The 17,667-nt window shown below is 44.3% G+C and overlaps 1 protein-coding gene across 3 annotated transcripts in view; it reads left to right on the forward strand.

Moving 5' to 3' along the window:
* LOC113247187 (zinc finger protein 791-like) overlaps positions 1-10,907 on the forward strand; it is a 29,667-nt gene extending 18,760 nt beyond the window's left edge. For all 3 annotated transcript variants that reach the window (XM_026488106.4, XM_057311541.1, XM_057311542.1), the window contains exon 4: positions 348-10,907. In XM_026488106.4, coding sequence (XP_026343891.2) covers positions 348-2,001 — 1,654 coding nt within the window. In that variant the 3' untranslated portion in view covers positions 2,002-10,907. The remainder of the gene's footprint in view (positions 1-347) is intronic.
* Positions 10,908-17,667: the final 6,760 nt, after the last annotated feature.

Here is a 17,667-nt window from a genome sequence, read left to right on the forward strand (position 1 = left end):
AAAATTGAAAAGCAAGCAGACAGAAGACAGCCCAGCTTCAGATATATTTTCTTCTAGAAAATTTTCACCAAAAGTGTTTTCTTAAATGTGGCAAATCATCAGTGTTTGCAAAATAGTTCATTTGGAAATATTGTTCAGAAACTATATGACTCTCACTGTTTTCATATAATAGTTACAAGGTTGAGCCCTCTTGCAGAATACTCATTTTCAAACAATTCAGACAGGACAGAAAAACATACTCTTTACCTATATGTAAATGATAACAATGTAATTCTAGTATTTAGAATACTATATAGATAGGAAATCACAAATTAATATGCTTCTGGTTTTTGTGGTTTTTTTTTTAGAAGTCATATGGTAGAGACGCTCTGTCAAAGTAAAGAAGGTAGTCAATGTGGAGGAAACTTCAGTCCTATCCCAAATCTTAATCTGAACAAGAAAACTCCCGCTGAAGTAAAACCATGGGAATGCAGTGTGTGTGGAAAAGTCTTCATGCGCCATTCATCCCTTAATAGGCATAAGAGATCTCACACTTCACCTAAACCATACAAGTATCAGGAATATGGAAAAAAGCCTTATAAATGTAAAGAATGTGGAAAAGCTTTCAGTTATCTCCAACCTTTTCAAAAACATGAAAGAAATCACAGTGTAGAGAAATCTTATAAATGTAAAGAATGTGGGAAATCTTTTAGATATCGCCAGTCTGTTCGAAAACATGAAAGGACTCACACTGGAGAGAAACCCTATCAGTGTAAACAATGTGGTAAAGCCTTTAGATATCATCAAACCTTTCAGACACATGAAAGGACTCACACTGGAGAGAAGCCCTATCAATGTAAGCAATGTGGTAAAGCCCTCAGTTGTCCCAGTTCCTTTCGAAGTCATGAAAGAACTCATACAGGGGAGAAACCCTATGAGTGTAAAAAGTGTGGTAAAGCCTTCAGTTGTCCCAGTTCTCTTCGAAAACATGAAAGAACTCACACTGGAGAGAAACCCTATGACTGTAAGGAATGTGGGAAAGCCTTCATCTCTCTTGGAAGCTTTCAAAGACATATGATAACACATACTGGAGTTGGACCATACAAATGTAAGGAATGTGGGAAAGCATTCAGTTGTCCCAGTTCTTATCGAATACATGAAAGATCTCACACTGGAGAAAAACCCTATGAATGTAAGCAATGTGGTAGAGCCTTTAGTTGTTCTAGTTCCTTTCGAACACATGAAAGGACTCACACTGGAGAGAAACCCTATCAATGTAAAGAATGTGGAAAAGCCTTCCATTGGCTGACCACTTTCCAAGTGCATGTGAGAACTCACACTGGAGAAAAACCCTATATATGTAAGCAATGTGGTAAAGCCCTCAGTTGTCCCACTTCCTTTCGAAGACATGAAAGAACTCACACTGCAGAGAAACCCTATGAATGTAAACAGTGTGGGAAGACCTTCAGTTCTCCTCTAGGTTTGCAGATACATGGAAGAACTCACACTGGAGAGAAACCCTATAAATGTGAGGAATGTGGGAAAGCATTTGTTTCTCTCACAAGTTTTCGAAGACACATGATGACACACACTGGAGACGGACCTTATAAATGTAAGGAGTGTGGGAAAGCCTTCAATTGTCCCAGTTCATTTCGAATACATGAAAGGACTCACACAGGAGAGAAACCCTATGAATGTAAGATATGTGGTAAAGCCTTCAGTTGTTCAAGTTATGTTCAAGTACATGAAAGAACTCACACTGGAGAGAAGCCCTATGAGTGTAAGGAATGTGGGAAAGCTTTTATTTATCGTACAACCTTCCGAGGACACATGAGAGTGCACACTGGAGAGAAACCATACAAATGTAAAGAATGTGGGAAAGCTTTCAGTCGACCTAGTTCGTTTAGAAGCCATGAAAGAATTCACACTGGAGAGAAACTTCTTGAATGTAAACATTGTGGGAAAGCCTTCAATTGGCCCACATCCTTACATAAACATGTGATGAGAATGCACAGTAGATAGGTAAATTATAACTGAAAAACACAGGAGAGTTTTCAGTCTTGACAAATACAAAGTCATGTAAAAACACCACTGGAGAGAGATGCCATGAATGTAAGTAATAGGGGGAAAGTCTGATACAAATTAAATCAAGCATAATAACTCCAGAGAATTCACTACATGAAAGAAATGCTTCAAAAGTTAAAAATAATGAATTTCATTCTGGAACTCAGTCTCTGGACTATGGCTTCCAGTCGTTGCTTTTTAGCTGAACATTGAGTTGAGACAAGTCTGTAAGCACTGTTTAAGCAATAGTACATAAGCTTAGTAGGTTAGCGTTTTTCCTTGAATCAGCTTATAAAATTTTTGTCTTTCCATTTTGAAGTCTGTTGGATCTATGGGTGAGTTAAAGTGTATTTCTAATATGTAAGGAGGGTTAATTTTTATATAATTTTTTAATTGTTCAGTAAGTGAAGGGGCCATGGAAAAATGACATTTTGGTATTTGTTGGGATTTTCTTATTGACCTCATGTCACAGGTACTGGATATTCCCTACCCATTATAAATATTCCTCCTTTCGTATGAGAAAAGGTTTCTTTCTTTTTCTTTCATCAAAGAGCCTTATTTTCCTAGCTAATATAGTTAGCATAAATTTGTAAGTATGCAGAGTTTATCATAGAGTATTATCTTATTAGAACTGCTATTTACATATTTTCCCTTTACTCTTTCTCATCTCTTCTGTGATTTGGATACTAAACTTTAAGAGACCTGTGATCAGACACAAAAATGTAGAATTGGATATGGCTCTCCGGGAATGTGTTAGGTCAACATGGGTAATGTTTTGACCTAATTTTCTAGAGTCTGTTCTCTTTACAGTTTCATGTTAGAATTCACTAAGAGCCTCACTTGCATGAGATTTGGAAGGCAGAAGGGAAGAAGTTCTTAGTTTTTAGAGTCACAGTACAGGCAGTGATAGAGACCATAGGAGTTTTGCATACATCTTCCAGCCCATTTTGCTGATTCTTTGCCCTGTCAGTCAAGAGTATCTTTGAATACCACCACCAACTACTTGACTTCCATTTTCTCAGAGCTGTAGGTTTCCACAGGTGCCTCCACAAGTTCCACAGCAAAGATTGATGCCATTTGGATTTTCCTGCAAGCCATCATGTGTCCACCAGGCAGCAAATTTAGGCTGTCATGGTTGAGAATGTTCTTTAAAGCGCTGACTTCCCTCTTCTCTGGATTGTATTTGTTTAAGGTCTAATACATGTAGTAAGCATCTTGTTCTATTAATACTCCTAAGGACTGTGGACTCCTCATTCCACCAACACAGCTACAGTGATACAGTCAAAAGAAACCATGTGGTAGTTTGTTCCTCTACTGCACTGTATGGTGACTTCTATGACCCAGTCCTTTCTTGTGAGACTAAGCACCTTCCTCTTACACAGCGAGATTGTGGGTATTTCTAATTACAACTGAACCTAATTCTTCAGTACATTTTCAATTATGTTTTTATGTGATTTACAGTTTTTTTTTATCAAACCAGTGTTTCTGTACATGTTCCTTTAAAGTGTTTTATTAACTGTTATATACTAACAAATATTATTTTCTCCCATTTCCTGATAGGATATATTAAAACATCCCATTGCAGTTGTGGATTTTTCAACTTGTAATTTCATCATCATTTTACATTCTGAGTCAATATCATCATGTGCATACAAGTTTAAGTATTTTTTCCTCAATTTTTAAAATTCTGTACTTACAATTTTTATAATTAAACAAATTTCTCATCATTCTTAATTCCAAAAACTTACATCATGGTTTTGTCAGTGCCTTCTTGCCAAAGACTTCCAGAATGACATCTGTAGTCAAGAGAGAGGTGGAATGAATTGTGGTAATAAAGATGACCACAAACCATAAATAACAATGGATATCAGACACCTGGCTGGCTCAGTCTGTGGACCATGTTATTCTTGATCTCGGGATTGTGAGCTTGAGCCCCACATCGGGTGTAGAGATTACTTTTAAAAAATAAGTAAAAGGGGGGCGCCTGGGTGGCACAGCGGTTAAGCGTCTGCCTTCGGCTCAGGGCATGATCCCGGCGTTACGGGATCAAGCCCCACGTCAGGCTCCTCCACTATGGGCCTGCTTCTTCCTCTCCCACTCCCCCTGCTTGTGTTCCCTCTCTCGCTGGCTGTCTCTATCTCTGTCAAATAAATAAATAAAATCTTTAAAAAAAAAAATAAGTAAAAGGGGCGCCTGGGTGGCTCAGTCAGTTAAGCGTCTGCCTTTGGCTCAGGGTCCTGGGATCGAGGCCCACGTCAGGCTCCTTGCTCAGCAGAGAGTCTGCTTCTCCCTCTCCATCTGCCCTCCTCCCCACTTGTGCCCGTGTGCGCTCTCTCTCTGTCTCAAATAAATAAAATCTTAAGTAAAACCTTTTTTTAAAGATTTATTTATTTTATTTTAGAGAGCATATGAGTGGGGAAGGGGCAAATGGAGAGAATCTTCAAGCAGACTCCCAGCTGAGTGCAGACCCCAACCCAGGGTTTGAGCCCATGACCTGTAAGATCATGACCTGAGCCAAAACCAAGTCAGATGCTTAACCGGCTGAGTCACCCAGGTGCCCCCAAAATATGTAAATTAAAAAAAATGAATTGTATCAGTGTGAAGTTGCTCAAAAAGTTGAGGATTTGGACTTGTGAGACTCCTACAGAAATTAATACATTTAAAAGCAGACATGTAAAAATAATTTTTTAAAAAAATAAAAATAAAAGCAGATATGTATACAGGGGAATTGCAGGGGGAGGGGAGGAAGCACATCCACAGACCCAGGAAAGACCCATGCCCAGAAAAGGGCTGAGAATACCTCAAGTCTTCGTGCTAGGCTGGTAGTGGAAGTCTTTCTGTGCATGGAGCCAGTCTGCAAAGAGTAGGCAACACGTGGCTGTTTTTTTCAAATGCCCAAATTTCAAGAAAAGATCACAAGGCATACAAAGATACTTGAAAACATGGCCCAGTCAACCAAATTAAATCATAAATCTCCAGAAACCAATCTTAACAAAACACAGGATTCAGATTTAGTAGACAAAGAATTTTAAATAATACTCTTGGGGCACCTGAGTGGCTCAGTTGGTTAAGCATCCAACTCTTGATTTTGGCTCAGGTCATGATTTCAGGGTTGTGAGATCAAGCCCCAGGTCAGACTCCGTGCTGCACATGGAGCCTGCTTCAGATTGTCTCTCTCCCTCTGCCCCTCCCCCAACTCAAGCACTGCATGGTCTCTAGATAATAAATAATACTCTTAAAGGGCTTAAGAGGAAAATAAAGTCAGGAGAAGATTCATAGATGAAGAAATTGAGAACATCAAAGAGAAAATATTTTTAAGATAATTGAAAAAAGTCACTAGAGGGATCAAAAGCAGATTTGAATATGCAGAAGAAACAATCTGTGAACTTGAAAACAGGTCATTTGAAATGATAAGTCTGAGGAGCAGAGAAAAAAAACAAAGTAAGCGAAGGAACTTCTGGAATACGATTAAACCAACCAATATGAACATTATGGGAGTCCCAGAAGGAGAAAAGGGAGAGGAAGGGGCAGAGAATTGATTTGAAGCAACAGTGGTGGAATATCCTCCTTTCTCTGTCTTCTCGGTCTGATCTTCCCATCATGCATATGTTTTTGTACTTAGTATTCCACATTTTCCAAAGGCTCTTCTCATATTTCTTCACTCTTTCTTTAGATTGCATAATCTCTCTCCATCTATAAATTCTTGTTGATAATGTGACATCATTATCATACCCTCCTTTACTTCTTTAAATATGGATTCCCTTAGATCTTTGAGCATATTTGTAATGACTGCCCTGAAGTCTTTGTTAAGTCTGTCATCTAGACCATCTCACAGGCAGGTGTCTGCCTTTTTTCTGTTTGTAAGTCAGTCCTTTCCATTTATTTGCATGTATTATGCATTTTCAGTTGAAAATTTGACATTCTAGATCATATACTTTTCAGGGCTGCTTGTTGGTTTTGTTTTGTGACTAGCTGACTGACATTTTGGTGAAATCTTTTTTTTTCCACATGTGAGCCTCCGATGTTGCTCTCCAGAGAGCACAGCCTGGGGCTTGCTTACAGTCACAGTGGGATGACTCGTTTTGACAGCCTCTCTCATTGACTGTCTCTTTCCCTGATCACACTGTTAGGGCAGACTGGTTGCTTTATTAACAGTAGCCTGGGACATCAACTGCTCCAGAACCTGATCCAATTTCATTCCTGCCCATTTGAGGAAGTAGTTTTCAAGGCCAGGGTTTGAGGTTTGTTCTAATCCCAAGACGGCTTTCCTTATCTGTCTCTTTCCCTGGTTCTCTAGTAAACTAGCTGGCCTACTGGCTTCATATATTGATCTCATGAAGCTACTCGCCTCCTCTTCGTGGCTTGCCATCAAAACCTCCACTGTCTTGAAGAGGACCTTTAGTCTTGAACCTCCACCCATTTGTTTCACATAAAGTTAACCCTTTTGGAGAGAGCTTCGGAGCTGTCTGCCCTTAGGAACTGCCTCTGCTTGTGAACAAAATCCTTGCGCCACAGCTCTGGAATGATGGGTGGGCTCATTGGCCTGCCTTTCTCTGAATAACCCACCCTCCCCCCTTTTTTGGAAAGCTTATATTTATCTGAGAGAGAGCACGAGTAGGGGGAGGGTCAGAGGGACAAGCTGACTCCACGCTGAGTGCAGGAGCCCAGCTCAGGGCTGGATCCCAGGACCCTGAGATCAAAACCTGAGCCAAAGTCAGACGCATAACCGGCTGAGCTCCTGAATAACCCCCTTTTAGGAGAAAGACACTAGGTGTGGGTGGCAGCCTCTTCTTGACTGGCCTCTTGGCATAGAACTTCTGCCCTATGAATGAGCTAGGGAGAGGGCAGTCGGGGCTCCAGTGTTCTTAACATGCTATGGCTGAAGTGGGGTCTCCACTCCTCTCAGTGGCAGCCAGATGGAAATAAGCCTCTGCAATATGTAGCTGGGAGGGAATGACACATGCTGGTGCCTGCCCCCCCCCCCCAGGAAGATACATCCCTGGACTGAGAACAGGGTTAGGGGAAGTCTTGTGGTCTTGGCTGCCCCTGCCTGGAGTGGTGTTTGCATCATTGACGTCAGAAGGGCAGAAAGCACGTTGTGGTTTCAGTGCCATGGACTCTCACTCTCACTCCCCTTGCTCTTACTTAGATGTTTATTTGTTATATGCCATCATGACACTTTCCAGAGCCTTAAAATAATTGGATTTTCAAAGTGACTCCTACCATTTATATTTGTTTTGCTGGGGAGGGGGTCCACAGAGCTAGCTCCTCGTGCTGCCATTCCAGAATACCGGTTTTTCTTTTGATGCTGTGGTGAATGGAATTTTCTTAATTTCAGCTTTGGATTTTCCATTACTGGTATATAGCGATACAGTTGATTCTGTGATCTTTGATCCTATGACCTTTCTATTCTAAGTCTTCTTCCCCTTAAATTCAATAGCTATTTTTACAAACAAAATTGTGTCATCTCCAAATAGAGTTTTGCTTCTTTCTCTCTAATCTCTGTTCCTTTAGGTTTTCTTCCTTGCCTTGTATCAGCTAGGTGTTCCAGAACAATTCTGAATAGAAGTAGTGGAAGAGGGCACTTGTTTTGTTTCCAGTCTGTGGGGAAATGTATTCAGTCTTACACCTCTAAGTAGGATGTTACCTGTAGGCTTTTCATACGTTTCATCAGATTGACGTTTCCTTCTAGATAGCATTTGATGAGAATTAAATCCACTCTCGCCTTCTTGGACAAACTCCACTTCGTCAGTGTATACACATTTATATGTCTCGCCATATTTCATTTGCCAATATTTTGTTAAGCGGTTTTATGTTTGCGAAGGTCATTCTTCTGATTGTTGGTTTTTTTCCTCTCCTTTTTCCAGTCTACCCAAACCCACTTCTGTTTCAGTTCTTTTTTCCCCTCCAGCTTTATTGAGGTATAATTGACAAGTAAAAATCTATTTAAAATACTCATCATAGTGATTTGACAGAAGTATGCAGTGTGAAAGGATTCCTGCCATTTTTTTTCTTGTAATGTCTTTGTCTAGATTTGATAAAATGATTTACAATGTAGTTCCTCCTTTTTTATTAGTGTGGTACTGGTATCATTAAAGTATGTTAGAATTCCGGTGGTGAGGCTCTCTGGCCCATGGCTCTTTGTGTGAAGATTTTTAACTACCACTTCAGCTTCTTAACTTGATAGAGACCGATTCAAATTTTCTATCTCAATTTCTTCCTGGGTTGATGTAGTAGGTGTGAATATGGCTAGGAATTGTCCATTTCAAATAAATTATCCAATCTTTTTGCATAAAATAGTTCATATGATGCCTTTATAGCTTTAAAAATCTCAGGTATGTTTGTAGGGCTTGTGGGTTTGGGGGGGTTGGAGTGGGTATACTTGTTTCCTTGTTTCTCTATTTTTGTAATTCGTGTCGTCTTTTTTTCTTGGTGCTGCTTTGATTTTACCAATTTTCTTGATCTCGTCAGAGAACCAATTTTTTTATTGATTTGCTCTGTTGGTATTCTGGTGTTGTATTTCATTGATTTCTGCTTCTGATTTTTTCTGCTTTTTAATATTTCCTTTTTTAAGTTTTACTTTTGATGTGCTTTTTCTAGTTTACTAAAGTTGAAACTTAGATTGTTGATTTTATAGCTTTCTTCCTTTCTAATGTATTTAAAACTATAATTTTGACCCTAAAATTTTTGTATGTGTTCCATAAATTTTTATATTCTATTTTCATACTCATTTACTTCAAGGTGTTTTTTTTCAACTTTTTTATTATTTGATTTTTAATTCCTTTTTTGTGGTTTGAATTAGTTGATTTCTTCGAGGATCCAAAGCAATTTTTTAAGGTTAAATTCTTTTATTTCCATATAGTTAACATCTTTTCCATGAAAATGACTTCGTATTTTAGCAGAAACTTACATCTTGCCCTCATTAATGCTGCGCAGCCAGAAATTACCAGGAACACAGTTATAGTAGAACATAGTTGAGTTATTGATTCATTGTAATGGTGGAGACCATGATTCATCTCACTAGAGGGTAATAAAAAGGATGGACTTATTCTGCAATTTGGCCTTACATTAGTTGGTTGACGGGGGGAGGGACTTCAAGAAATCAGGACATTGATTAATGATATCAGGAAGTAAATGTAATTCTGTGGTTGGGTATCTTGATCATTGGATCTAGAAATGGGTCTAAAACCAATGATGAAGAAGTAATTGTCAATCGTGTTTGCCAGGAGAGTGAGACACTTGGTAATCTCTGTGGCTTGGACAATTTTGTTGTATAATCCAGTTAGAAGATAGTGGCCTCATGTTGGTCTTGTTCCATCACAGTCAGAGAATGAACCTGTGTGATTTTGGTTGTCTGTAAGATAGTTTATGTTCAACATCAGAACAACATAGCCTTGTTATAGCAACTAGCACCACCAGTGCTTATCTAGTACTATCCGTCCAGCTCCCGCCTTGCCGAGTGTGCTCTCAGACACCATTTCCATTGTTCTATGGAAATCACTCAGTCCCAGAGAGCAATACAGTACTACTTGAGCAAGTTCTACAAAGTAGCTATATTCCCTTTAAAAAAAAAAAAAACAAGCAAGTGCAATAAATTTTAGTAACAAAAGTGAGTCACAAAAGCTAGTAAATGACAAAAGATTGAATTCAAATCCATACCATTTGGCTCAGAGATTGTGCTCTTAGTGAAGTTGTAATTTTGAAGTCTCTCCTCTGTGCCAGGAGTTCTAAATCAGAAGTAGGAAAACTTTCTGCAAAAGAGCCAGATACTAGATTTGCTCACCTGAGCAATCTCTGTGGTCTCTGTCACAACCACTCAGTTCTGCCATTGTCCGGTCTCTGTGAATGGGACAGAGGACTAAGAGTTGAAAAATATTAGAGTGATGTCAGCAAAATGGTAGCTAGGAAGTTTGAAGCCCTTGTTCCCCCCCAGAAGCATTGAGGGGAGAAAGCAGAAACGGAACCAACTTTGCAGAACTCTGGAAAATAGTCAAAGGTTTACAGCAACCAAACAAATACCCAATCAAGAAAAAGGCATCTTCAAATGGGAGGAAAGTTTTGTGGCTTTTTTACTTAACGCTGCTTGACCCTCTTCCCAGCATGTAAGTGGCCTTGGTCTTGAAGCAGTGGCAGCTTGGTTCCCAGTTCTTCCGTTGAACCCAAGGGAGCAGAGCGGACCTTATCTGCAAATTATTGTGTATCTCTGTTCTGACCTGCCTGGAGGATCCTGAAGGATTGACACAAGGTGCTTGTCTCTTTCACCTGACTGGAAACTCAGGTGGGAAAAGTGTCCTGAATGGTTCATAAAAGCTTCAAGGTGAATACAGTCCTGCAGATGCCTAGTGCGAGAGAATATATCGTCTGAGGCCTGAGGAGAAGATGGGCTGAAATTCTTTGGGAAGTTAGGGCATTTAAAAGCAGCTGTGTAAAGGGGAAGTTACAAGGCCACATTCACGCCAAGGCAAGGTACATGCCCAGAAAAAAGCTGAAACATTAAGCTTTCACCTCAGGCTTAGAGCAAGCCTAGCTAAGTGTTGAAAGAGTGACAGAGCAGAGACAGTCTGCAGGCTGGAAGTCCTCCTGATATTCAAGAAACTCTCTGTCAAAACATAAGCTAGGGGCACCTGGCTGGCTCAGTCGGTAGAGCATGTGACTCTTGATCTCCGGGGTCGTGAGTTCAAGCCTACATTGCGGAGGAGAGATTGCTTAATAATAACAACAATAATAATAATAAAAACAAAACCAGAAACTAAACACAAGCTAAAGGAACAAAGACTTCGGTGATCACACAAGTAATAGGGTTTGCAAAAATAGTTTGGAAAAGCCTCAAAACAGACTACAGCTTTCAACAATTAAAAGAAAAACCCCTGCAAACTCTAGGGAAGTGAAAGAATCTGATTTCCAGAGTTACCATATTGAGATAGTCAAATACCCAATTTTTAACAAAAACTCACAAAGAAACAGAAAAACATGACCCATTCAAAGAAACAAATTGATAGAAACTGTCCCTAAAAAAGCACAGACCTCAGACTTTACCAGGCAAAGAGATTCTTTAAAAATAAAAAACAGAGGGGCGCCTGGGTGGCTCAGTCGTTAAGCGTCTGCCTTCGGCTCAGGGCGTGATCCCGGCATTATGGGATCGAGTCCCACATCAGGCTCCTCTGCTGGGAGCCTGCTTCTTCCTCTCCCACTCCCCCTGCTTGTGTTCCCTCTCTCGCTGGCTGTCTCTCTTTCTGTCAAATAAATAAATAAAATCTTCAAAAAAAATAAAATAAAAATAATAGAAAAGCAATAGAGAAAATTCAGTGACACAAAAGTTTGTTTCTTTGAAAAAATCAAAAAACCGACAAACATTTCATTAGATTGGCTAAGAAAAAAAGATGCGAATTACAATAAATAAAAAAGCAGTATTACCACCAATATTATAGATAAAAAGGATTATAAGAAAATACCATGATTAATTATACACAAATAACTGGGATATGGACAAATTCCTAGAAGTACACAATACATCAAAACTGAATCATGAAGACATAGAAAATCCAGATAGACTTAATAACTAGTATTGAGGATGAATCATTAATCAAAAACCTTCCGACAAAGAAAAGGCCAGGACCAGATGGCTTCACTGGTGAATTCAGAGTCAACAAAGACAGGACAGACAACTACAGACCAATATCCCTGATGAATGTCAATGCAAAAATCTTTTTTAAAAAATTAATAAACCAGGGTGCCTGGGTGGCTCAGTAGGTTAAGCATCTGTCTTCGGTTCTGGTCATGATCCCAGGGTCCTGGGATTGAGCCCTGCATTGGGCTCCCTGCTCTGCCAGGTGTCTGCTTCTCCGTCTCCCTCTGTCCCTCCCCCTCCCCCTACTCGTGCGTGCTCTCTCTCAAATAAATAAAATCTTTTTAAAAAAGAAAAATAAACCAAATTAAGCACATTAAAAGCTTTATACACCATGACCAACTGGGTCAGGAATGCACGTATCCATGAATGCAAGGATGGTTCAACATCTGAAAATCAGTGTAGTATATATACCACATTAGCAGAATGAAGGAGGAAAAACCAGGATCATCTCGATGCAGAAATTATAGTTGACATGATTAAAAAAAAAGTCACAGTCTTACATGTAAAAAACTAAAGATTCCACATACAAAAAAATCATTTCAGCAAATTTGTAAGAATCAAAACAGGCAAAAATCCATTATGTTTCTGTACACTAACAATGAACAATTCGAAAGGGAAATTAAAACAATTCCATTTACAAGCATCAAGAAGAATAAAACATAGGAATAAACTTAACCAAGCAGACAAAAGACTTGTACACTAAAAACAACAAATGTTGCTGGAAAAAACTAGAAAAGATAGCAATAAATAGACGTCCTGTGTTCATGATTGGGGAGACTTTAATAATAAGATGTCAGCACTACCCAAATTGAGCTACAGATTCAGTGCAATCCCAGCAATGTTGTTTGAGAAACAGAAAAAAAAATCCGTTCTAAAATTCACATGGAGGGATGCCTGGGTGGCTCAGCCGGTGAAGCGTCTGCCTTCGGCTCAAGTCATGATCCTGGGGTCCTGGGATTGAGCCCCGTGTCAGGCTCCCTGCTCAGTAGGGAGCCTGCTTCTCCCTCTGCCTGCTGCTCCCCTTGCTTGTGCTCTCTTGCTCACTCTCGATCTATCTCAAATAAATAAAATCTTTAAAAATTAAAAAGTTCACATGGAAGTTCCAGGTACCAAAACAATCTTCAAAAAGAAAAAAGGTAGAGGTCTCATGCTCCCTGATTTCAAAACTGAAAGCTCTGTTAATTAAAACATTATGGCCCTGGCAGAAGGACAGACACGTAGAGGAGGGGGACTTAGGAAAACCTGCACACATACCCAGCGACCAGCGGGTTTGGGGGAAGGTGCTGAGAGTTCAGCCACGGCCTCGTGTAGGGCCTGGTGTTTGGATGCACCTCAAAAACCCCGGCGGGAGAGCTAGCAACACTGTATGTGGGCAACCTCCTACAGCCAAGCACCAGCCCCACCATGCATGGTCCTGGTGTACGCTCCCTGGGCCTCCTGCTCTGCCTGGACTGGTCCTCCTTTTCACTGACCAACTCAAAATATTCAGGGAAGGCTCATCCTAACACGGGGACCCCAACTTGTGGGGCAGCCTGACAGTTTTTCACAAGCCTCTCTATCTTCCCCGAGCCAGTCCCAACTTGTGGTAGGGGATTCAGGAAACTCTAGGGGGCGCTTCCAAGGCTGGGAACCTGTTACGGGTTGAATTGTGTCACCTAAGGTTCATGTATTGAAGTCCTAACCCCCAGCACCTGCGAACGTGATCTTGTTTGGGAATTGGGTCATTGCACACGTAATTAAGATGAACGAGGTCATCTAGTCTCCTAGACTGTCAGGCGAATTCTGTTTAAGGGGCCCAGCTTGGAGGAGTGCTTTGTTATGGCAGCCCTAGCGAATTACTACGGAACCCACACTGGGTTGTACCCTGGCTCTGGGTGCCCTCCAGAGGGTACTCAGAAAACATTGTGTGAGATGCTCCAAATGCATGGAAGCCACATGAGACCACAGCTATGCCCAGAGCGTCTTCCCAGGCTTCCTTGGCCAGACATGGCCCAGGCCCAGGACACGAAGGAGATTCAGAAAAATTCCCAAAAAGCCCATCGGACAGCCAGGCCTCATGCAGGATTGTGGCTGGGCCCAGTGAACTTTCCCAGGGTGTCTTAGCATGTTCAGGCTGGATACTTAGAAAATTTGGAACATACTAAAGTTGGCCCCATGTGGGACCATGGCTGGTTGGGGTTCTCCTCCTGTCCCTCCCCATCCCAAGCCAGTCCCAGCCTCCAACGAGGGACTAAGAAGACTTTTGGGAGGCACCCTCTGTGACCATGACCCATGGTGGACTGAGGCCTAGCGTTGGGTGCTCTCTGCAAGCCTGCCAGGCTGACCAGGAATTGGAAATGTCTTTGTGAGTGGAATCAGCTCACCAGGGCTAACATGGAGCCTGGCAACACAGACTGGTGCTTCCACTGATGGGGACTTCACACACTTCAGAGACCCGCATTCTTGTCCAGGGTACCCTCACGGGCCCAAGACTGTGCCTCCCCTCCAGCAAGGGAAATCGGAAACTCTTTCAGGAAGTGCATGAGACAGCCGTGACCTGGCCAGACCTGGATGCCTTCCCCCGTCATCACTGACTCTAGGCAAGCTGATTCTCCACCCCTGGTTTAGAAGGCATCTCACCTCCCCGGTGCAGGATGGAGGACCCAAGCACCCTGAAAACACTTCTACCAACTCCTGGGCCCAATCTGGGCTGTGGACAGGACCAGGGCACCCTCCCTCGGCCTCCCTGGCTGGCTGGCTTGTTACCATGGAGAGAGACTTAGAAAAATTTTCCAGAGGTGCAGCCAATGAACCCACACGTGACTGGTCTTCCCTGGTGTAGGGAGTTGGTTCGGGGCCTGCCTTCCCTCAGGAAACATTTTCAGAAGGGATAGGTAGTGACTGGAATCCCACCAAGGACAGCTCCTGCCAGGAGCAACCTCTGTAAGCCTCCCTCGCGGCCCCCAAAGGGTTCAGGAAACTTTTTGGAAGGCCCCCAGGGCACCCTAGTCACACCTTCCTGACTGGCCAGAGCCAGTGCCCCACCCCTACCTTGGAAACACTTCCAGCAAGTGATTAAAAAAAAATTTTTTTTTAAGATTTTATGTATTTATTTGACAGAGACCAAGCGAGCACAAGCTGGGGGAGTGGCAGAGGGAGGGGGAGAAGCAGACTCCCCGCTGAGCAGGGAGCCAGAGGCTCAGGATCCCAGGACCTCAGGACCCCAGGATGATGACCTGAGCCAAAGGCTGATGCTTAAGCGACTGAGCCACCCCCGTGCCCCTCCAGCAAGTGATTGAGATTACCAAGTCCCTGCTGGGAACTGCCACCAGGTCCAATGAGCCCAGCCCCGGATGACTGGCCCAGGATGGACCCTACCACCGCAGGGAGACATCCAAAGATTTGGGGGGAGTGTCCCAAGAATGGGCCCCACTGGGACTGCAGTTGGGCACAGGGTGCCCTCCCTGGGCCTCCCTGCCCCCTCTTCAGAAGGGGAAATTTCAGGATGCACATCCAGCGACCCTGCCCCATGCAGGACTGCAGCCGGGTGAAGGGAATGCTCCCAGGCCTTCCCGGCCATGATCCCGGCCTCAGGAGGGAGAACCTAGAAACCAGGCCCCAGGTGGGAACACGGCCAAGCTCAGAATTACCCCATTACCTACAACATCTCAAGGGAGTCCCCATGTGCGGAGGGGACCGCCGTGTGTCAGCCCATCTGTGCAGTTCCTAGATGTTGCTCTCCTCTATATTTCAGTGACAGTCTCAGGGGAGAGCCCATCCAGGGGCAACGTGTGTCGCAGCCAGAGCAATATTGCCACCAGTCTCCTGGAACTCAGCCTTGCTTTTGACAGTTGGATCCCATCCCAGGCCTGCACAGCCGAGCTCCGGGGACGACATAAAAACAGCCGCCAGGTGGCGCAGTTCAACCAGCATGAGCAGGATGAAGCTGGACCCCCAGGTGTCACCTTGCGTGGGTCTCACCCTTGACCCCCAGCAGCCGAGGAGTAGCCTGGTGGCCCCAGGGCACCATCCACAGAACTCCCGATGGCCCGGGCTGCTCTCGGCTTGTGAGTACAATTTAGACGTTTTCGGTAGGTGCTCCCAGTGACCAGACGCTACCTGAGACTGGCCCTCCACGGGCCTCCCTGGCCATCTCAGCTCAGTCTCCCCACTCCCGAGAGAGCATGAAAATATTTTTGAGAAGCACATGTAGCCACGCAGCCCAAGGCTGCTGGGCCCAGGACACCCTCCCCCATGGCCCACAGCCCAGCTGGCTGAGGTCTTCCTTTAGAGGAGGGCTTGGAAACATTTCCCAGTGGCACATGTGATGAATAGGGCCCATGTGTGACTGCAGCTGTGCCTGGAACACTCTCCTGGGGCCTCCCTGGATGGCTAGGGCTGCTTGCCTCATCCAGAGGGAGACTGAGAACAAGGAGGGGGAGGAGTGCATTCAGCCACTGCATGGTCCTGACCTCCACAAAAGGACAGAGAAACTTCAGGAGATGCTCCCAATGACCGGGACCCAAGAGTGACGACACCTGAGCCCACGGCATCCTTCACGAGTTTACTTGTCCAGCGCAGGCCATTCAGTGTCTTCCCTTTGGATGGGGATGTGGATACGTGTTCAGGAGGCACCACCAGGTGGGTCCAATACTAGGGCCCACGCAGGAGCACAGCCTGGCCCTGGCCACCCCCCGAGTCTGGCTAGCGTGTGGTGGTCTCCATCACCAGAGAACTACAGAGGTTTACAGGGGTATATTCAACAATCAGGCACCGTGTGGGACCGCACGAGGACCAAGGCAACTGCCGTGGGTCTCCCTGGCCAGCCAGGACCATGCCCACTTTTGGGGCAGGATGTGCGTGTTTTCAGGAGACCCCACGGACTACAGGCCAGAGACATCATCCCTAAGGTGCACTACTGGCCAGTCTTTTCCCTGCCAGCAGAAGAATGGGTATAAGCAAATTTGGTGGGCACTTCCTAAGATGGGACCCTACACAGGGCAGCAGACGCCCCTGGGGTGCAACCCCCAGACTACCCTGCCTGGCTTGGCTGCACTTCCCTTCTGGAGGGAAACTTTTTTTTAAGATTTTATTTATTTGAGAGAGAGAGCAAGAGAGAGCACAAGCAGGGGGAAGGGCAGAGGGGGAAACAGACTCCCTGCCTCTCAGGGAGCCTGACATGGGGCTCAATCCCAGGACCCTGAGATCATGACCTGAGCTTAGGCAGATCCTTAACCGACTGAGCCACCCAGGTGCCCTGGAGGGAAACTTGAAAAAGTTTCTGAGAGGTGCATCCAGTGATTGGGCCCCATGCAGGATGGCAACTAGCCTGGAGTTCCCTCCTTGGGCCGCTCTGGTCCATCTCTTTATGGGGAGACTTAGAGAAAATTCCAAGAGGCACATCCAGCACCCAGGCCCCATCTGGGACCTTATCTAGGCCCTGGTGCCCTCCCCAGGGGTTCCTAGCTGCCCAGGCTCATGCCTGCCACGCCAAGAGGGACTTACAGATTTTTTTCTGGAGGTGCATCTGACGCTCGGGGTGCAGGCATCCCAAGGTCAGCCTGGGATGCCCTCCCGGCCTCCATGCACCTTTAAGGGACCTGCATAAGGCTGTCCTGACTGGAGGAGAAGTCACTTTCAAGTCTAAATCACCAGTTTCATCCCAAAGGGTCCTTCCTCCATAACTGACCCCAGAGCACACCAGGGCATGCCAGGCTCTCTGCCTGTCTCCTGGGAGCCCAGCAGCTCTAGCCCACCTGTCCAAGGCCTCACTTTGGAACCTGGCTCCCGTTCCACCCCCTTCACCAGGACCTCCTAGACTACCTTGCCCTCAGGGCCTGGCTCCCCCAAGGCCGGGTCTAGAAGGCCCCGGGATACGTCTGGTTCGCTGGGCCTATATCCCATGCAGGCCCACCCTCGGTAGCTTCTAGAGACAGCTGTGCCACAGCCTGAGTGGCCAAAGGAATGAAGGAGTGGAAGACAGTGGTGGACGAGGAGGGGTGTGGATGGTGTAGTCT

This window comes from Ursus arctos, unplaced genomic scaffold (genome assembly GCF_023065955.2).
Source record: "Ursus arctos isolate Adak ecotype North America unplaced genomic scaffold, UrsArc2.0 scaffold_14, whole genome shotgun sequence".
Taxonomy (NCBI): Eukaryota; Metazoa; Chordata; class Mammalia; order Carnivora; family Ursidae; genus Ursus; species Ursus arctos.